This window comes from Meriones unguiculatus, chromosome 7 (genome assembly GCF_030254825.1).
Source record: "Meriones unguiculatus strain TT.TT164.6M chromosome 7, Bangor_MerUng_6.1, whole genome shotgun sequence".
NCBI classification, from domain to species: Eukaryota; Metazoa; Chordata; class Mammalia; order Rodentia; family Muridae; genus Meriones; species Meriones unguiculatus.
Genome location: NC_083355.1, coordinates 22,388,988 through 22,410,184, shown reverse-complemented (window position 1 = coordinate 22,410,184; position 21,197 = coordinate 22,388,988). Strand labels below are relative to the sequence as shown.

General features: G+C 44.7%; 1 protein-coding gene across 1 annotated transcript; it reads left to right on the top strand.

Annotated features, from left to right (window-relative positions):
* Positions 1–415: 415 nt before the first annotated feature.
* Positions 416–19,671, top strand: Casc3 (CASC3 exon junction complex subunit). Its single transcript, XM_021653420.2, has 14 exons — positions 416–746; positions 1,101–1,128; positions 1,495–1,532; positions 8,671–8,823; positions 8,902–9,053; positions 9,693–9,869; positions 10,035–10,717; positions 14,045–14,103; positions 15,006–15,120; positions 15,349–15,447; positions 15,723–15,937; positions 17,154–17,276; positions 17,408–17,471; positions 18,099–19,671. Exons 1-13 carry the CDS (start codon positions 519–521, stop codon positions 17,429–17,431), a joined length of 2,094 nt encoding a protein of 697 aa, XP_021509095.2. The 5' UTR covers positions 416–518; the 3' UTR covers positions 17,432–17,471; positions 18,099–19,671.
* The last annotated feature ends 1,526 nt before the right edge of the window (positions 19,672–21,197 follow it).

Genomic DNA, 21,197 nt, shown 5'->3' with positions numbered 1-21,197 from the left:
CTTTCCCCTCAAATTCAGACTGATGTGAATGAAGAGCTGGCAAATCTGACGCAGGGCTAAAAGGCTTTTTCAGCTGGATTCGTGATTTTTTTTTTTTTTTTTTTTTGCACCATGCGAAGGGATACAGTAAAAAGCTCTGTCTAAAACTCAGGGCGATACGAGAAATGGAAAACGAAAATCATGCAACAGCTCCAACGCCGCTCTAACAGGTCGAAGACCTCCCCAAGGAAAAGCCCAAGATGGCCGAGCTAAGCACCCAGAGAGGCTGAAGCGGCCCGATCCCCCGCGCCCAACGCCCGCCCAGGGGGAAAGGAGCGCCGGGCCACGCCCCCTTACGTCACCGACTACGTCACTCGCTCGCCAGAAAACGTGCCGCAGGGCGCAGCCCCCGCCCCGTAGAGAGAGGGGCGGCCCGCCCTGGACGTGGAGCACGCCGGGACCGCTCTCGAGCCTCCCGGCAGCCTCTGCGACGGGCGTGGTGCGTAAGGAGCTGACCGGCGGTGGCCGTTCTCCGTAAGATGGCGGACCGGCGTCGGCAGCGCGCTTCCCAGGACACTGAAGACGAGGAATCTGGCGCTTCGGGTTCCGACAGCGGCTCCCCGGCGCGGGGCGGCGGCAGCTGCAGCGGGAGCGCCGGAGGCGGCGGCAGTGGCTCGCTGCCCTCTCAGCGCGGCGGCCGCGGCGGGGGCCTCCATCTGCGGCGGGTGGAGAGCGGGGGCGCCAAGAGCGCAGAGGAGTCGGAGTGTGTGAGTGAGCGCCTGCCGGGCGGCGACCCGGCAGGGGGCGGGGTGTGGGCGATGCGGGATGCTGGGCCTCCGGTTAGAGGGAAAGGTTATCCCGCTGCGGATTTGCAGCCGTCCAGAGCTCCGGTAGTGGGGGCGGGGGGAGGACAGGATGCTTTCTCAGCTCCGGGAGTGCAGCACGGAAATTGGGGCTCGGGGTGGAGAGAACCGGCCTTCTTGGTGGGACTTCTGATGATTTGCCTTTCTCCGTATCCCTGTTCAACCGTTTGTGTTGATTCTTCAGTCCTCATTTTTGCGGGTGGGCTTCCCAGGTCTGGAAATCACAGCTCTAACCGGTTGTCATCTTCTTAATCCTAGGAGAGTGAAGATGGCATGGAAGGAGATGGTGAGTGATCCTGCTTTTTCGTGAAATCTTTTGGCCACATGTTTCTCCCAGATTGTTAAGGGTTGTCGGGGAGTGGCTCTTTGGGTCATAGCGGTTAGGAGTGTAGTGGTTTTCTTAGGTTCCTTTTTGGAAAGTGACAGATTGAGTCCACTTCGGTACCACCTGCCAACCGATTAGGTTTTTGTCAGCGGATCACAGACTTCCGTCTGTAGATGAAAACTAACATTTTGTCAGCCTCAGAAGTTGCCGTCGAAATTAATGAGGCTTTTAGCTTGACCCACAGCGAGCAGTCAGAAATGTAGTTATAAACGTGTGTGTTGTTTTCCTCTTCCTCTCCCCTTTAACATATTTGTGTTTTCCTTTCAGCTGTTCTTTCCGATTACGAAAGTGCAGAAGATTCAGAAGTGAGTGTGATAGATTCTTTTTCTTTATGGTGTAAGTGAGGAAATGTCTTCTAAAAACCTACATCTGTATGGAACAAAAATTTCCTGACTTGCTTCTCTGCTTGTACATTCTTCATGTATGCTTTTAAAAGTGTGTTAAAAGCCAGGTAATGGGGGCACAAGCCTTTAATCCGAGCACTTGGGACACCTCTTCAAGCTGCAGGTTACACTTGATTTATTCTTATTTGAAGAAAGCTAGTTTCTGAACCAGAGAATAAGCTGCTGAAATCCTTTACAGGGTGTTTAGACAGTCTATTCTGTCTAGGTGGACAAGACAGCCACTTGGATAGCCCCCCTCACCTCTGTATTTTGAATACTTAAAAGGACAGAGATCTGAGAAGTGTGTCCAAAACCACACCCCTTATTTTATAAGTAGGGCTCTCTTGTGTCTTGGCAGTATTTTCCAAGGCAGGCAGACATTGTGTTGTAAATGTTTTGTTTTGTTTTGTTTTGATTGAATAAGTAACTGTAGACACTGTCAGAGTAACATTGTCATAGAATTATTTGTTATAGGGTTGTTGAACAGACTCCTGAGTTTTGTATTTTGGAGATGGGGTCATATTCAGGGAGAATTGGACTGTGGGTCAAAGATTTGGTCTATGAACATGTTTGTTTCATTCGTTAGGTTTTGTGGTGCTGGGGGTTGAACCCAGCGGTCAGTGCATTCAAAAGAAGTGCTCTGCGGCTGAGTCTACTACCAGCCCTTACCCTATAAATATTATAGGATTTTTTTTGTAAACATTTTTATTTATTTTTATGAATATGAATGCTCTGTCTTCACACACACCAGAAGAGGGCACCAGATCTCATTATAGACAGTTGTAAGTCACCAGGTAGTTGCTGGGAATTGAACTCAGGACCTTTGTAAGGGCAGTCAGTGCTCTTAACTGCTGAGCCATCTCTCCAGCCCCAATATCCTAGAATTTTGACTCTCTGAGACCATATTATACCTTGGGAGATGAGAGCATTATTTCAGAATTTTGATTTTAGGAAGTTGCACAGAAGAAAATGATACCCTAGAAAATCAAGGAAATAAAACCTTGTGACACAGAAATAAATTCATCAAAATATAAATTCATACAAGGGCTGGAGATCTGGCTCAGTTGGTAAAGAGGGCCTGAATTCAATCTTCAGAACCAGTGTGAAAAGCTGGGTGCGATGGTGTGTGTGATTCCAGTGCTGGGGAGGCAGAAGCAGATCTCTGGAGCTTGCTGGCCAACCAGTCTGGCCTTCCTGGTAGCTCCAGACGATGGGGAGACTGTCTTAGAAAATAAGATGGACACCTCTCCTGAGGAAGAGTTCTGGATTCTCTGAGCTCCTCATACATGCTTATGCACACGTTTCTGCACAGACACCAGTCACATTCCAGTATTTAAGAGTCAGTGCCAGGAAGGTTGTTTCACGTTCAAGGCCATCCTGGGAAATGAATCTTTCTAAGATTTTTTTCAAAAAATTTCATGTGTATGCTTATTTTATATATATGATACATATGTATCATATATATCATATATACATATAATGTATGTGTTGCCTAAACACATACTATATCATGTTTATGGGTGGAGGTGGTTGTGAGCTGAACCCAAGTTCTCTGTAAGAGCAACAAGTGCTTTTAACAGCTTAGCCTCCAGCCCCTGGTTGTAAGTTTATAGTGCCTCATGTTTATAAAGGAGTTTGGATGTAATTCTGAGAACAACAAAAGAAACGGTACAGAACGTTTAAATGCATAGCATCAACTGTGGGTGAGGCAAGACTGTAAAGACCTTTAAAAGTTGCTTAAGAGCTGAGTGGTAGCACACACTTTTAATCCTAGCACCCAGGAGGCAGAGGCAGGTGGATCTCTGAGTTCAAGTCTAGTCTGTTCTACAGAGCCACTTCCAGGAAAGCCAGGGCTACACAGAGAAACCCTGTCTCAAAACCACCCCCTCCAAAATAAAGTTTCTTCGGGACTAGGTGTTATAATATACAACTCACGTATAATACTAGTGCTTGAATGTAAAGTCAGAAGGATCGAGTTCAAGGCCAGCCCTTCATAGGGCTGTCTCCAAAAAAGGAGTTAAAAAAAAAAAGTTTCTTAGGTTAGTCTAAGGAACTTGATGGCAGTTTCCTAGACATAGTAGTGAGACTGGCAAGATGTGGACTGATGTGAGTTTATAAAAACAAGGACTCTCTATGCCCGCCTCAGGTCCTGAATAATGACATGGAGACCTGTTATATTTATCAAAAGCTTTAGGCACTATAGCTGGGCAGATACTGAGTTATTCTAACCCCACTATGCTGGCCTGGCCTACTTCCCAGCCATGTGGCTCATTACCTGCCATCTTAGTCTCACGCTAGCTGTTCCGTCTCTGTCTGTGTTCCAATAGTGACTGCCCCTGTCTCCATTCCTCACCTAAGATCCCCTCACTGAGATCAGCCTTAACTCTCCTGCCCAGTTATAGGCTGTTCAGCTCTTCATTAACCAATCAGAAGGTGATGGTGATAGAAAACAATGTTTTCACAACATCGAGACGTGAAATGCTTCATAAAGTGACAGTACCAAAGTCTGGCCTGAATCAGATCTGCACTGACACAGAAATCAGCATTTAAAGAATAAGAGAAGGTTTTTACACAGTATACAAAGACATTATCCCAACAGGTTATTTTTGGTGGGGCTAATAGAACCCAGCCCTTAAATTAAATTTGGACTCTGAAGGAGTCAGTGTCTAGATTGATTACTGGAGTTAATAACTAAAAAAGAGACCATTGTCAGAAAAGTCAGTGGTGTGGGTTTTAGATGCCTTCTTAGATTTATTTCTGTCATGCTACTGATCCATTTCGGGGCCTTGCCCTGTGAGGGTGGTGCCCTAACACTGAGCAACACTCAACCAACCAGGTTTTGGGTGTTTTAAGAACAAAGGAACCTATGGAGCTTTCAAGTACTAATGTCTAACACATGATTTCTAATCAGTCTTTCTTTTCCTAATATTGAAATCAGGTAAAGACATAACAAAAACAACAGACCATTTTCTCAGATGAATGTAAATGCAGAAATTCTCAGCAAAGTACTTGTAAACCAAATTGAGAAACACATTAGGATCATACATCATGCCAGGTGGCTTCATTCCAAAGGTGCAACTTTGATGTTACATGAGTAAGTTAATGAATATAATGCACCATATAAATAAGCTAAAGGTCAGTGAACTCTCAAATTAGGTAAATTATCTCATTCATAATAGAATTCTTGGCCAGATTTATGATTTGTTTCTCTTGCTCTTTTTAGAAGAAGCTTATTATTGCTGTCTGTAAGGAAAAAAGTACCAAACATCATTGTTTGGAGTCTATAGGAAAGCAAAGTGAACTTAAGAATGATCACACTTGAAAAAAAGAAGAAAAAAAAAGAAATAGAGTTGGTCCAGTGTGGAAAATGCAAGAGGTCTCTCCATCTGGACTCTTTAAGTAGTGTATGGGAGCATAGTCTCCTTTCGCAGAGTTGCAGGTGGAGCCAGACTTCATGTCTTTATCCACACATCCGTGAGTTTCTTTGAGACTTGTGGGCAGTGACTGAGGAGACAGCCCTGCAGGAAGCAGACCTCTAGAGCACTTGGTCTGCATTTGAGTTAGTGGGGGAAAGGTGCTTATTTTTCTTTTAGTGCATTAGTAATAAACTATTAAGATTTGTTATTGGGCTGGAGAGATGGCTCAGAGGTTATGGCACTGGCTGCTCTTCCAAAGGTCCTGAGTTCAGTTCCCAGCAACCACATGATGGCTTATAACCATCTATCATGAGATCTGGTGCCCTCCTGCAGGCACACATGCAGGCAGAATACTGTATACAAAATAAATAGATGAATAAAATTTAAAAAAATTTTTTTTATTAAGCCCGGCATGCTGGTACATGACTTTAATTGCAGTACTTGGGAGGCAGAAGCAGGTGGATCTCTGAGTTCCAGGCTAGCCTGGTCCACAGAGCTAGTTCCAGGACAGCCAAGGCTATGCAGAGAAACCCTGTCTTGAAAAGATGGGAGAGGGGGGTGAAAAAAAGACCAGAAAGAAAACACTGCTTTTGCAGAGGAGCCTGGTTCTGTTCTCAGCACCCACATGGCAGCTCACAACCATCTGTAACTCCAGTTCCAGGGGATCTTGTGCTTTCTGATAGCCATAGTTTGTGCATGTATTTGGTGCACTTAACATGCATTCAGGTGGACACACATATGCACAGAATAAAGATAGTTTTCTTTCGAGGTTGAAATTCAGAGAGCATAAGAATGGAAGAGAATAAATAGCATTATCTGTACATCAAGGAAGTTCTTGTATTTGTCTGCTCCATAACCTGGGATTAAGGAAAGTACTGAACGATTACCGTCCTCTCATCCCCAAATAGAGGGAAAGCAATCCTTGCAGAGGATGAACAGAATCAAGGGTGCTTGTTAAGATGTAGATAAAGACTAGATTGTCACAGTGCAGGCATTTTGAAGCTTCTTCAGGTCTCTATTACCTCCTAAGAATCCTCACTAAAAACACTTTGAAGACAAAATTATCCAGATACTGAGTAGTTTGGAGTGTAAACACAGAAATGGAAAGAATAGGAAGAGGGATTAATGGCTTATTTGTTTAGGACAATTAGGCAAGCTTAGCTTTATTTGAAGAAAGGACAGAACATTGAAAGCTTCTAACCTAGTCAGGACTCTTCACGTAGTACCTCTGACCAGATTCTTGGGGCTAGCCTGATCCTGAAGTGAGAGGGCAGTCTGGTTTAGGTTAGGTGCCAGCCACAGAAGGAGAACAAGAGACCAGTCTACACACAAGCATACACACATGTACAGGGGTAGAGGGAACACAGCACCAGTAATTCAGCCACCTTCCCTTCAGCCCATTTCTTTGCATTCTTACAGCTTTTAACCTCCCTCTGTAGTCTATTATTTGTCTTCTTAGCACCAAGTCTGGAGAGAATGGGGGGAGAGTGAGACCTTGTTTTAAAGCCATTGCTTTCCCTGTGTGGAGCTATACTTTCATTGCTTGTCCCACTTTAGTGTCCTAAATGATACTTTCCTTACTAACATTCTTTGTCAGGAACTGGATCATTCAAACTTGGTATGTTAAGAGGAGAAGAAGAAGAAGAAGAAGAAGAAGAAGAAAAAAAAAAAAAGCCAGGTGTGGCAGCTCTAGCATTTAAGCCTGGACTACATAGCAAAGTCCAGGACATCCAAGACTTTGATAAGAAAAAAAGTGTGGGGGTGTGGGTAATGGTTCAGAAAGTGTACTTAGGCTTGTTTGTTTGGGTCAATTAGGTAAACTTAGCTTTATTTGAAGAAAGGACAGATGATTGAAAGCTAACCTAGTGTGTGATCTGTGCTTGTGGCTCACATAATTCAGTGGATACCGTTTGTCCTGCCTATTTGAGGCTCCGAGCTCAAGCCACGGTAAGGAAGGAAAAAAATAAGTAATGGGGTAGAGTAAATGCACCCCAGGCTCTGGCTTAATCCCTAGCTCCAAAAAAAGGGGGTGAAGCTGATGAGTGATGACTCATTGGATAAGAGTACTTGTCATAAAGCCTGTCAACCCTTTAGTTTCTGGAACCCGTATGTGGAAGGAGAGAACTAACTCCCAAAGTGTCCTCTGGCCTCCACACAAGACATGGAGAACTTTTGTCTTTGTGTTTTCTCAGTCTGGTTATAGAAATCCTGAGCGTTTAAATCCTGGCTTCACAAGAGCTGTATGGAGTGGTTTTAGTTGTAGTTTTTCTTTTGAAGTTGAAGTAGGATTTTAATGTGATACCCACGCTGGCCTTGAACTCTCAGTCTTCTTGCCTCACCTTCTTGAGTTGCTGAACTGCATAATCGAGAAGATTGTTAATTTCTACTGTGTGACACTTTTCAAAACAATTGTGTATGTGTGTGTGTGCATGCGAATGTGCACACGTGCTCCCCCAGCACAAGCTTGCATGTGCCATAGCGTGCGTGTGCAAGTTAGAGGAGTGCAAGTAGGTTCTGTGGTTCAAATTCCAGCCCTTGGGCTTGGCAGCAAGTGCAGTTACTTGCTCACTGAGCATTTTTGCTAGTCTCCTAAAACATTTTGAGATTAGAAAATTCTCAAATTAAGCCAGATTATTCTCATTAAACACTGTGTTTAAGATTTGTAGAAAGGGAAATACAGGCTCTATGAAGTCAGCTTTCCAACCCCTTGCTCTTTTCCTCAGACTACGACTATTAACAGTTCCTTACCTGAGCAAGTGGACATAGCTCCTAAGGAATGACACTTACCTGGTGGCACACACTTTTAAACCCAGCACTCAGGGAGCCCAGGACAACCAAGGATACACAGAGAAACTGTGTCTCGAAAAATCAAAAAACAAAACAAAATTCTTTACCTGTATATTCCAGAACTGTTTATAAAGACGTGCATATTTTGCATGCATGTGTGCATGTCAGAGAAGGAGGGGGAATTTTATAGTGCCCCTGTTCTCTAGACCTTTGGTTATGAATATTGGTTTGGTGTGGCTAAAGATTGATCCCATCCCAAGGCCTTGTTATGCTAGGCAAATACTCTACCACAGAGTTAACAACCCCAGCCCTTGAAGTGCTTGTTGTCTTGTGGGGGTAGGGGAAGGGTGGTGTGGTGTAGGCCGGAGGACAACTTCAGGTGTCATTCCTTAGGAGCTATGTCCACTTGTGTTTGGAGACAGGGTCTCTCATGAGGACCAGAGGCTTATCAGTTAAGTCAGGTCAGCTAGCCAACAAGCCCCACAACCCGTTGTCTGTGTCTTGACCTCTGGGGTTGCAAATGTGTACCACCATGCCTAGCTTTCTTCATGGGTGCTAGACATAGGTCCTCATACTTTTGTGGCAAGCACTTTTTTATCAACTGCGCTATCTCTCCAGCCCATAGTTTTTGTTTTCATAAGGAACATCTCACATAGCACAGGTTGGCCTCACTGAATATGTAGCTGGAAATGACCTTGCACACCTGGTCTTCTTGTCTCTACCTCCCAGGTGCTGGGATTGTAAGCATGTGCCACTGTACTTCCAGTGCTTGTGGTTAGTTCTAACATTTTTCTCAAAAGAATGGAAAACAAACGTTTACCATTCAGCTCTTATCTCTATAATTAACACCTTTTCAGGGTGAAGAAGAATACAGTGAAGAAGAAAACTCTAAGGTGGAGCTGAAGTCAGAAGCTAATGATACTGCTGATTCCTCAGCAAAGGAGAAGGGAGAAGAAAAGCCCGAGAGTAAAGGCACTGTGACTGGAGAGCGGCAGAGTGGGGATGGACAGGTCAGTACACAGCATAGCTCTCCGCTGCCATAGGGCCTCTCAACTCCTTGGAAGAGTAAGGAGTTCTTCATCTTCCAGGAGAGCACAGAGCCTGTGGAGAACAAAGTGGGGAAAAAAGGCCCTAAACATTTGGATGATGATGAAGATCGGAAAAATCCAGCCTATATACCCAGGAAAGGGCTCTTCTTTGAGCATGATCTTCGAGGACAGACTCAGGAAGAGGAAGTCCGGTAACAGCCATTTTCTGCTATTCCTGTTGCTGGCTTCTGTGCTTGGTGCTCACTGTGTGTCAGATGTTTTGTTGGCTTCTTTGCCTGTGGTTCCCTTCGCCACTCACATTTAAGATAAGCATTATGACTATTCCTCTTGTGCAGATGAGGAGAATGAAGTGCACGGTACTTGATAGCTAGTTGCTGGGCATGGTGTCACACATTTACAGTCCCAGCACTCAGGAGTTGGGAGCAGCTTAGTCAAACTAGTGAGACCCTGTCTCACAAAGCAGAGAGAGTGGGTGTAGTAGTATGTACCCCCAATCCCAACTCTCAGGAGGCAGAGGCGGGAGGATCTCAGAGAGGTGAATTCGAGGCCATCCTGGTCTACATATTACAGTTTCCAGGCCAGCCAGAGCTACATGGTAAGACCCTGTCTTGAAAAAAAAGAAAAAGAAAGAAAGAATTTGGTAACTCTTGGTAGTAAAAGAGCTGGGATCCAAATTCAGGGAAGTTCTCTCCAGAACCTTAATCATTACAGCTCTACTGCCTTTAATCTGTGGCTCCTGAGATAGGAAGGCTTTTACAGCCTACGTCTCAGTAGAGAGATAGTTTCAAAGTAGTCATTGTCTTAAGGTACGTGTGCTTTGTTTGGTCCAGACCCAAGGGACGGCAGCGGAAGTTATGGAAGGATGAGGGTCGCTGGGAGCACGATAAGTTTCGGGAAGATGAACAGGCCCCCAAGTCCCGACAGGAGCTCATTGCTCTGTATGGCTATGACATTCGATCTGCTCACAGTCCAGACGACATCAAACCCAGAAGAACCCGGAAACCTCGGTAAGAAAGTTCAGGAGCCCGGATTATTGATACGTCAGACTCTTCTGCTTATCTAAATGCCTTTCTGTTAAGTGACCAAGTATGGGGTATGGCACATCTCCTTGCCTTTTGGTATAAACATGGAGGTCTTCTCTTACATTGTCTTAACAATTTTACTGTTTTCAGATTTGGAAGTTCCCCACAAAGAGATCCAAACTGGATTGGTGATCGATCAAACAAGTCCCATCGCCTCCAGGGTCCTGGGGGCACACTACCACCAAAGACCTTTATTAACAGGAATGCAGCAGGTACTGGCCGCATGTCTGCATCCAGGAATTATTCTCGCTCTGGGGGCTTCAAGGAAGGTCGTACTAGTTTTAGGCCTGTGGAGGTTGGTGGGCAGCATGGTGGCCGGTCAGGTGAGACTCTTAAGCATGAAGCTAATTACCGGTCACGGCGTCTGGAGCAGACTCCTGTGAGGGATCCATCCCCAGAACCAGATGCTCCATTACTTGTCAGTCCTGAGAAAGAAGAGGTGGCCACAGAGACACCAGCTGCTGCTCCTGATACCACACCACCAGCTCCTGACAGGCCCATTGAAAAGAAATCCTACTCCCGGGCAAGAAGGACCCGGGCCAAAGTTGGGGATGCAGTCAAAGCTGCTGAGGAGGTTCCCCCTCCTTCTGAAGGACTCACTGCAGCAGCCACAGTCCCAGAAACTCCGCCTGCAGCTGCTAAAACTGGGAGCTGGGAAACTCCAGTAGATTCTACCACAGCTGGACTTGAGCAAGATGTGGCACAGCTAAATATAGCAGAACAAAATTGGAGTCCAGGACAGCCTTCATTCCTGCAACCACGGGAGCTTCGAGGTGAGCATCACAGGCCTGAGGTCAGGGAACGTGTCCCTGGGAATGTAGTGTCTGACAAATAGCTCCCTTTTCCTTAATGGAGCAGAAAGTATAGATTCAGAGGTCTGTCTGCCTATCCTCAGAGCAATTTTCTGTTTCCCAAGCCTGTCCTGCTGCTTATACACACGGCTAACTGTTGGTACTTAGCTCCTCGGTCAAGATTATTTCCTCTTCTCTGCACAAAAGGTGATAGAAGATAGCATCTTAGACTGTTGGAGCCAGTGCTTAAATGTTTGAAGGTAGAAATGTATTTGAATTTGAATCCGGATGCTTTGTTCTAAAAGGAAAGCCTTTCTAATATCCTTTTATCTAGAGACAGACATCTCACTAGAACTATATATAATACTGGTGCCTTTGGGTATGTTTTGAAATGTGGCTAGAAGGAAGAATTGAACTTTCAGTTGATTTTAAAAACACGTGTGTGGTGGTGCATGCCTTTAATCCCAGCACTTGGGAGGCAGAAGCAGGTGGATCTCTTGAGTTCAAGACTAGCCTGGTCTACAGAGTGAGTTCCAGGACAGCCAGCGCTACAGAGAAAGCCTGTCTCAAAACCAAAACAAACATTAAAAGCACATGTAGCTAGCAGGTAGCATTTAGTTTTTGAAATCCAGTGTAACTTTTTAGATAATATCTTTATGTGTGTCTGTAGGTGTTTTGCCTACACCTCTGTTTATGCATCGTGTTTACAGTGCCACAGAGGCCAGAGGAAGGTATCAGATCCTTTGAGAGTAGAATTATAGACGAGATGGTTGAGCTGTGGTGTGGGTGCTGGGAATTAAACCTGGGTCCTCTGGAAGAGCAGCCAGTGCTCCTGACCACTGGGCTGTCTGTCCTACGCTGTAGGCCAGACTTAAAGAGTGCAGATCTTCATGAGCACTGGGAATTTTGGCACTCTACTTTAGTACAGGTGATCTTATTTTCATTATTATTAATTTTTTTGTTTGTTTTTGAGATTATACCATAATTACATCATTTTCCACTTCCCTTTCCTCCTAAACCTTCTCAAGTACTCTTCCTTACTCTTCTTTGAAATTCATAACCTTTTTATTAACTGTTGGCGTATGCACACATGTACATACATTTATATTTCCTAAATACGTAACTATTCACCCTTCTCAGTCTGTGCCCTGTAACTGTCATGTCTGTTTTCAGGGCTGACTGTTTGGTGTTGGATAACCAGTTGGTGTGCTCCTCCCATTTCTCCTGCTCTCCTCATTTACCTTAGTTACCTGCAGGTCTTTGTATAGGGTTAAGGTTTTTCCACTATCCACTTTGACTTGTCTGTTGTTTCCTTGTTCAGCGAGAACATGTTTTTCAGAGTTTATGGGTGTAGTTTTTTAATGGTACTAGGAAATACAATCTCTCAGCAAACTCCCTGATCCTTTAGCTCTTAAAATCTTTCCATCCCCTCTTCCTCAGTGATCCCTGAACCTTAGTTGTGAAAGTTGTGTTGTGGATTTATCTGTTGGAAGTAGGCTCCAAAACTTCATTTTGATTGGTTGTGGTTTTGTTTTCTGTGAAGGTCTCCATCTATTGCAAAGAGAAGTTTCCTTGATGAGTGATCAGAACTACATTTATCTGTGGTTATAAGGACAAATATTTAGAATGTAGTAGGGATTATGCTGATTTAGTAAAATGGTGATTTAGGTTCTCCAAAATCCATGACTTAACTAACTACCTTGGGTAATTGGCCAGATTTCCAGTACTAATCTTGATTTCTCTCATGTTGAGTGGGTCTTAAGTTCAATTAGAGAGCTGTTGGTTACCACCAAGCTTTGTGTGCCACTAATGCACCCTCAGTTTCTCCATGCCATGCTGATTGCTGTGGTTCATATGCATCTTAGTAGGGTATTATTGGTTGGTTGCTTCTTTCTTTAGAAATCTGTATGGTGCTTTCTGGTCAGAGATCAACTAACTCTAGGACCAATATAGTTTACACTAATTTATTTTTTTAGGGTTCAGACTTCATTGGTTCAACCAAAAAGGCAATGTTAACTATTATTCCGGGGGTGTCATCCACTGACATGAACGCCACCTTTCTTACGCTAATTTTTGATGCTCCAATGTTTGATGCTCCTGGCTGGCACTGACCTGAAAGTCTCTGCCCTGACAACTAGCTTTTTTTGTACCAGCACTCGGGAGACAGAGACAGGCAAAAAATGTATTTGCTTGAGAGCTGGAGAAATGGCTCAGTGGCAAAGAGCACGTATTGTTACAAAAGACTGACGTTCAATTCTCAGCACCCACATCAGACACCTGTTAACTGCGTGGAACGCCAGCTTTATGGAGTCAACGCCTCTTGGACCTCCTTGGGTACATACACAGATACACGCACACACACACACACACAAATTCATTTAAGGAGGATTTATTTACTTTATGTGTATGAATATTTTAGCCTGCATGTATATTTGTGTACCATATACATGTCTAGTGCCCAAGTAGGCCAGAAGGGAAGGTAGAATTCCCTGGAACTAGAGTTACTGATGGTTGTGAGCCACCAGTATCAAAATCAAACCTGAGTTTTTTTCCAAGAGCCATGAGTGCTCTTAACCACTGAGTCATGCCTTTATTCTAAGTAATTTTAATCCAGAGAGAATGTAATCTCTTTCTTACATCTACTGTTGTTAGGAAACACTTAGGCCAGCATCTTATAGTATGTTTAATAATGTGCTCTATAGGGAAATACCTTACTTGGGAAAAAGTTGAACTTGAGTTTATTTTTTAGGTGTTTTGTTTTGGTTTGGTTTGGTTTTTTGAGGACTTTTTTGTGGTAATAAAGATGTTGGGCGACAGGGGCCAATTTTCAAATGCTAGCACTTACAATAAGCAGACAATTTAAAATATTTGGGGTGTGTGCCTGTGTGTGTGTGTGCACTTGAGCGCCTGAGTGGATATGTGTACACTGCATGTAAAGGCATTGATCCCCTGGAACTAGAGTTACGTATGGTTGTAAGCGTGTACGTAATTGTTGGGGACTGAGCTGCAAGAGTAACACGTTAAGGACAGGCAATGGAGGCTCTCACCTTTAATCCCAGCACGCGGGAGTCAGAGGCAGGTGAGTTCAAAGCAGCCTGGTCTGTAGAGTGAGTTCCAGAACAACTAAAGCTACACAGAGAAACCCTGTCTTGAATTAAAAAAGAGAAAGAGAGAGAGAAAAATAAGTTAAACAGTTTTAAAGTATTTTGATAGTTTAAAAAAAGAATGCATTTGTTATTTTCTTGATGGTACCTTTGAATCCTGTTCACCTACCTCTGCTCTCAACCAGTGCTTTTTTGTATATTACAGGTATGCCCAACCACATCCATATGGGAGCAGGACCTCAGTTTAACCGGATGGAAGAAATGGTACAAAAATGGGAAGGAGGACTGGGCCTGTCTTCCTGGGTGGTAGAGAAGGCATGGTGCCCTTGATTCAGCCTTCAGTACTGTCAGATGTTGAACTAGGGTCTCATGGTTAAGCTGTGGCTAGCCTTGGACTCAGGCAGATCTGTCTCTGCCTCTCAACTGCTAGTACTAAAGATGTGCACCACCATACCTGGGGCCTTAGTGACTGTGACAAAACACCATGGCCAGGGCAACTTATAAAAGAAGGATTTCACTGGGCTTGCAGTTTTGGAGAGTTAGGGGCCATGATGGCAGAGAAAGACATGGCAGCAGGAACATGTGGGAGCTTACAACGTCATCCAGAAGTAGGAGGCAGGGAGAGCACACCTGGAATGACCCAGCTTTTGAAGTCACAGAGCCCGCCTGCATGACATACCTTCAACAAGGCCATACCTCCTCATTTTTCCCAAACAGTTCTACCAACTCAGGACTAAGTATTCAAATGTGGATCATTCTCTTTCAGACACTTGTTCACTGATAAAACCAAAATCAGCTCTTTTTATTGTTGGAGGTGTTCTCTAATCCTTTAACCCAGCCTGGCCTGGAACATTCATATAGCTCAGGTTAGCTGCACACTCATAGTCCTCCTGTTTTGATTCCAGGGTTCTGAGATGAAAGCTTAGGCTGCTATGCCAGCCAATAGCAGTTTTCTACTGATTACTCAGGGGGCTTTATTTTGTTTAATTTGGACCTCAGAAATAGAGTGTTTAGAGGTTCAAATGCTGGTATGTTGCATCAGATTTTCAGTTCATCTTAAAAATATTTATTAAATACTTCCATGTACCAAATTTTAGCAACCTAAAGCAGGTAGGCTTTGCTGTGAGAATCACTTCTGGGTTCTGAATGAGATCTCTTTACCTCAGGGTGGCCAGGGTGGTCGAGCTAAACGTTATTCATCCCAGCGGCAGAGACCTGTGCCAGAGCCCCCTGCTCCTCCCGTGCATATCAGTATCATGGAGGGACATTACTATGATCCATGTGAGTTCTTTCTTATTGTTGGGCTACCTTTCTTGTCAGCATAAGGGAATTAAGTGTCCAGCCTTCCAGCTTTTAATTTCCCTTCTGGCTTCACAGTGGTTATCCCACGTTGTTTAGTTGCTATTTTCTTCCTATAGAAAATTTAGAACCTAGCAGGCTTGCAAGACAGAAAGTTGCTGATGTGCCTTGAAGGGCCGGGACTTACAAGAATCTCAATATGTCTTACAGTGCAATTCCAGGGCCCAATCTATACCCATGGTGACAGCCCTGCCCCACTGCCCCCGCAGGGCATGATTGTACAGCCAGAAATGCACCTTCCTCACCCAGGTAAGCTTGCATTCCTCTTGTATGCTGTGTTAAGGGTTTGTGTTAAGGACTGTACAAAGCCTACCTTTCTCACACCGCCATGCCATCAGATGCTGTCCATCCTGGCTGCTTATACAGCAAACTTAAGTCCCACTTTAAGGGTTGGAGCCAAGCCTGTTGTGCTTGGTGGTCCAAGTTAAGCCATCCCAAAATAAAAGTGGTATACTCTTTACAGTTTGGTTTTTTGTTGTTGTTGTTGTTGTTTCCTGATCTTTTCTTTTCCTTTTTTTGCACAGGTTTACATCCCCATCAGTCACCAGCACCTCTACCCAATCCGGGTCTTTACCCTCCTCCAGTGTCCATGTCTCCAGGACAGCCACCACCCCAGCAGTTGCTTGCTCCTACTTACTTCTCTGCCCCGGGTGTCATGAATTTTGGTAACCCCAGTTACCCTTATGCTCCGGGAGCATTGCCTCCTCCTCCGCCTCCTCATCTGTATCCTAACACACAGGTAAGATGCCTAGTTTTTCTAGGTTTACATCCTTTAAATCACACAGGAGAGAATGTTAAAAGAATTTTCGAAGAACATTTCAGTGCCTCTGATCTCCTTTGTGGCACTAGGATGCCTCTTGGTGGTCAGGAACTGGAAGTGCAGCTTACGTAATGTCTATCATTCGCTTATTTTCAGAGGTTTTTTTGTTGTTATTTGATACAAAGTATGTTACTGTGTAGGGCTCACTGGCCTGGAACTCATTATATAGACCAGACTGGCCTCAAATTCAGAGATCTACCTGCCTGTCCCTCCTGAGTCCTGGGATTAAAGGCATACACCACCAAGTGTGTTGTTTTGTTTTGTTTTTGTTTTTTTGAGGTAGGGTCTCAGGATAGCCCTGTTTGGCCTGGAATATATGATCCTCAGCCTCTGATTCCCAGGTACTTTGGAAAACCATGGTTGGCTTTCTCTTCAGTTTCTTTAAGAATCAGTGTCTTACAGTATATCATGGGTGTGCCCATGTGCTATTTATTCAACTGTACAAAGGAGTGTCTTCTTCTGGATAGCATATCTTATCCCTGTCCTGAGGCACTTGATACCATCTGGCATCTAGAATGCTACCACTGAGCAAAGCCCTCTATTTGTCAGCTAATGGAAGGGCTGGAGACAGTTGGACAGTACTTTAAAGAATGGAAATCAGGGGCTGGGAAGATGGCTGTGTGGTTAAGAGCACTGGCTGTTCTTGCAGAGGACCCAGGTGCAGTCCCAGCACCCATGGCGGGCAGCTCTCAACTGCCAGTAACTCCAGCCTCTGAGGTCACCATCATATATTCACACAGACACAGTCTTAAGTAAAATTACTGTTGCTATGAAAGAAAAGCAGTAGTATGATCAAAAGCAACTTGGGCAGAGAAGGGTTTATTTTGCTGACATTTCTGCACCACTATTTATCACTGAAGGAAGTCAGGGCAGAAAGCAGGAGGCAGAGGCTGATGTAAGGCCATGGAGGAGTGCTGCTCTCTGGCTTGCTCCTTGCGGCTTGCTCAGCCTGTTTTCTTTTTCGGTTTTTGAGACAGGGTATTGCTGTGTACGGTGCCACCACATCTGGGGGGAGAAGTATTTTTTAAAAATTTTTAAGTTGTTCAGGTTTAGCTAATGTTAGCTAATATTTTCTGTTTCTCGTAATTTGGGTTAACTCTTTGTTTGTTTTTTCTCCTGGCTTGTGGGGTCCTAGGCTCCGTCACAGGTGTATGGAGGAGTGACTTACTATAACCCTGCCCAGCAGCAGGTGCAGCCAAAGCCCTCCCCGCCCCGGAGGACTCCGCAGCCCGTCTCCATCAAGCCCCCTCCACCTGAGGTATGGCTCCACCCACACCCTTAGCATATGGCCTCTGCTTTCTCCAGAGGCTCTTTTCCGTTTAGAGTGTTTGTCTATGGAAGTCTCTTTTGGTATGACATGGTAACACAGTCCACCTTTTATCATTTCAGGTTGTAAGCAGGGGTTCCAGCTAAAATGAGTTTTCAAATATTTTAAGTTTAACATCATGTGAAAGTAAGTACCTGATGTGTTGTGACTCTTATGCTCATCCTTATGTGCTTACCAAGACCACCTACTTTACAGTCGTTGGATATCTCAGGAAACTTGTTTATGAATGCTTTTTAGAATCGAAGAGAAATCATCCCTACCTTCAGAGTTTCATTTGGGAAACTGCAGAATAAAAATACAGAGCACAATCTAAATCCGGAAAGATAAAAAAAAAAAAAAAATCTGAATTTAATTTATTACAACCAAAAAAACCAGTTTTAAGGATTTTACAAGAGAGTGCCTATGGGATTGCTTCCAGGCTTTGGTGGAATGTGTGTTTTCTTTAGGAGGTTAAGATCTCACTGTATAGCCCAAACTGGCCTCAAACTTTCCATCTTCCTGCTTCCACCTCCTGAGTGCTCAGATTACAGGTTTGGGCCACCACACCTGTCTCTGGGATATTTTTATTGCTGTTGTTTTGTTTTGTGGTTATTAAAACACATTATTTAGAAGCTTAGGGTGTAGCATGTTCAAGGTCTTAGACTTGATCTGTGGCACCAAGTAAACCACATTATATAGAAATGTGGCCCCCAAGAAGGCTTATATAAATACTCAGAGGTTCACTGACACACTTCTTCTCTTTTTAACTCTCAGTATATCAGGAGAGGTGGAAACTCAGGAGAGAAGAGAAACACAACTGGCTGTCTTCTCAGAGGGCTTCAAAAATGTGGGGTGGCCCTGCCAGTGGACAGCTGGGGGGCGAGAGGCCCTCTTTCTCTGAGGACAGGTCTGCTAGAGAGAGAAGAAAGAGGTGGCTACCTTCCACCTCCACTCTTCGCTTGAGCTGCCTGGACTCAGGGAGCAGAGACTGGACAACCCAGGTTTCTGAATCTAGATTCAGAAGCTTGCATCTCACTGTTCTTTACTTTCTCTCTGAAAACTCAAGTGTCCTCTGCTCCCAGAGAAGTTCCTTCCTGCTTGTTTGTTTGAATGTTCATTTTTAAAGCCTGACTTACCCTTTTTAAATTAATATTCTTAGTTTTTTTTCTCCTTTTCCCTGCTCTGCCCCTGACTTTACATGGAACAGGTTCGTCTAGTTTACTACCCTTTCAGGGTTCCCTTTTGACCCCTCCCTTAATCCCACATAATTGAGAATGTATCAACCAAGTGTAAAAATAGCTGGCCTTTTCCTTGTGGTTGGTCTTTATTAGTCTCTTAACTCCTCTGAACCCTGTGGAAGCTATCTGCACGCAGTATCCCACTGTAGAGAGAGCTCAGAGTTGGTGAGTAGGGAACACTTGTTTGGGGTGTAGGTTTGAGCCTCCATCAGGACCTCTAGTCTGATGGCTTCAGTCCTCCACTGAGGCAGAATATCTGCTGTGGGAAGAGAAAACAAACTTGTGAGAAGGGAGGGTGGAGCAAGATCCCCTGCTCGGTTAGGGAATGCATGGCTGAGTCCTCAGGGCTGTCTTTGAGGTAAGTGGAATTAGTGGGTCCTGCTGCTTCCCTTCATACGCCTCCTACTACATCCATCCCTTCCCAGTTGCTGTGGACCAACGCGTCTCTAGAGACACACACTACCCAGCGTCTGTCTGCCTTGTCTTTTGCAGTTCTCCAGGCCTTCCCTGCTACAAGTGTTTTTAGATGTTCCTGCCTTGCTGTCCCCAAATTCTGCTCCTGTACCTGCAAACAGAAGGTACCTGGACTTAAATCCTAGGGGAGCAATCACCTTCTAGGCAAAGGCTCTCCTTTCTGTCCTTCCTCTCCATGGCACCATACCACATCCCGGTGCCTATATGGAAGTCTTACTGCAGCACTCTGTATGCCTGCCAGGTTCCTACAGAACCTGAGGGAAAGGCGGTGGCTGTCTCTCCCTGGTAATGTCACTGTTTCTATTCTTCCCTCCTACAGCTGGCCTAACCACTCTGAGTTGGGGGTGGGGGTAAAACCCCAAGGAGGAAATAATTAAGAGGTTCTTCCAGGGGTAGCTGGTGGTTGTGCCTTTTATAGGCTTCCCTTTGCCTTAAACCTGAAGATGTCTTTTCAAGCCTGTGGGCAGCATGCCCAGATTCCCAGACCTTAAGACACTGTGACAGTTGTCTGTTGGTCCACTGTGTTTAGTTGCAAAGATTTCACCATGTGTGTGTTTTTGTTATTGTTCTAACGGGTGCACATTTGTGATCAGCATTGTGACTTGGAGATAATAAAATTTAGACTATAGACTTGACTCTGTTGCCAGTTATTACATGTGTCTTCATTTGGGAGGGAAGAAAGAGACTCTAATTTCACTACAGAATTACAGGCATAATTTGAGCCAGCTCAGACTGGTAAAAATGGAAGGTCAGAGAAGTAAGGTGCCCCTGAGGCCCCAAGTTTGAATGTGTTCACCAACAGTTTACCAACTAAGCTTCCCCCCTTCCTTTTTTTTTTAAGACAGGGTTTCTCTATGTAGCCTCAGCTGTCCTGGACTTGATTTGTAGACCATGCTGGCCTTGAACTCTCAGAGATCCTCTTGCCTCTGTCTCCCTGAGTGCTGGGGTTACAGGTGTGCTCCACTGAGCCCAGCCTCTTCCCCTTTTTTGTTATTGATTTTTGTTTTTCAGGCCAGGAGCTCATGTTGCTCAACCTGGCTCTTAACTCACCTTGTAGCTGAGGGTAACCTTTACTTTCTGATCCTCCTGCTGCCACTTCCCAGGTGATGGGATTTCAGGTGCACACTGCTACACTCAACTTCTGACAATTTATTATTTTAAATATTTATATTTGGGGTTTTGAGACCCTGCCTTGTCTCACTGTGTAGCCCTGGCTGGCCTGGAACTTAGAGAGATCCACCTGCCTCTGCCTCCCAAATGCTGGGATAAAAGACAGGCACCACTACCCTTACCTGTAGGTAGCCATCTTTCTTGGAAAGTAAAGATGGCACTCAAATACCAAGGCCCATCTGAAGGACAGCTACCAGTCTTAACACTGGTAAGACAAGAACAAAGACGACCAATTGGTTCAGGCTGCCTTTTACTTGAGACTCTGGAATACACAGAGTAATTACCAGTTTTGAATTAACTTTGAGTGGAAGTGTACAACTATTCTACAAAAGCAACCCCTGGTATGGAAGACCGTTGGGTATTGTGGCGCAGGAAACGTTTATTCTTGGCTCCGCCAAGCTTTACCTTGGTGGTGTGGGAATGCCCACAAACTGGGACATCTTCCCTCTGTCCCACAAGGTGACACTATAGACCTGATATCCCTGGTCATGCAAAGAATGTCAGCCAATCTTGGGGGTGGGTTACTGGCAGGAAAAAGGCATGTTGGGATGCTTCCTTCTCACCCCTGTCTCTTCCCAAGTCCTGCAGTTAGAGCCCATTGCTCTCTGTTGCCCTGGTAACCAGCTCAGCAAGAAGAAACTCAAGCTTAGCAAATCCCTCAGGTTCTGTCTGTCTTCCTAGCCTTCCTCTTGGTGGGCAGAGATAATGGGAGTTTAAGGGGCAAATAGATTACTGCCTGTCCAATACCTCTGTCGGAACCCATGGGTTGGGCGCCTCCGTTAAGCTTGTTGGCTCCATTTCCTCAGGTAATTTAATACCACCTTGCCTTTCTCTTCGTTTTTCTCATGGTAATGCAGATACCCTATCAATTTTCCCCTGTGGGTCAGTCCATGGACCTACCTGAAGGTGACTCAAAACAGCAAGAATTTGTAGTTACAGGGTCACCTGACACCTGCAGCTGACCTGATGTCATGATTTTCTTATTTTGTTT

Coding starts and splice junctions, on each gene's coding strand:
- Casc3 (XM_021653420.2), top strand. CDS start 519: ATGGCGGACCGGCGTCGGCAGCGCGCTTCCCAGGACACTGAAGACGAG. Junction 1,533..8,670: donor AAAGTGCAGAAGATTCAGAA/GTGAGTGTGATA, acceptor ACACCTTTTCAG/GGTGAAGAAGAATACAGTGA. Junction 15,121..15,348: donor GGGACATTACTATGATCCAT/GTGAGTTCTTTC, acceptor TATGTCTTACAG/TGCAATTCCAGGGCCCAATC.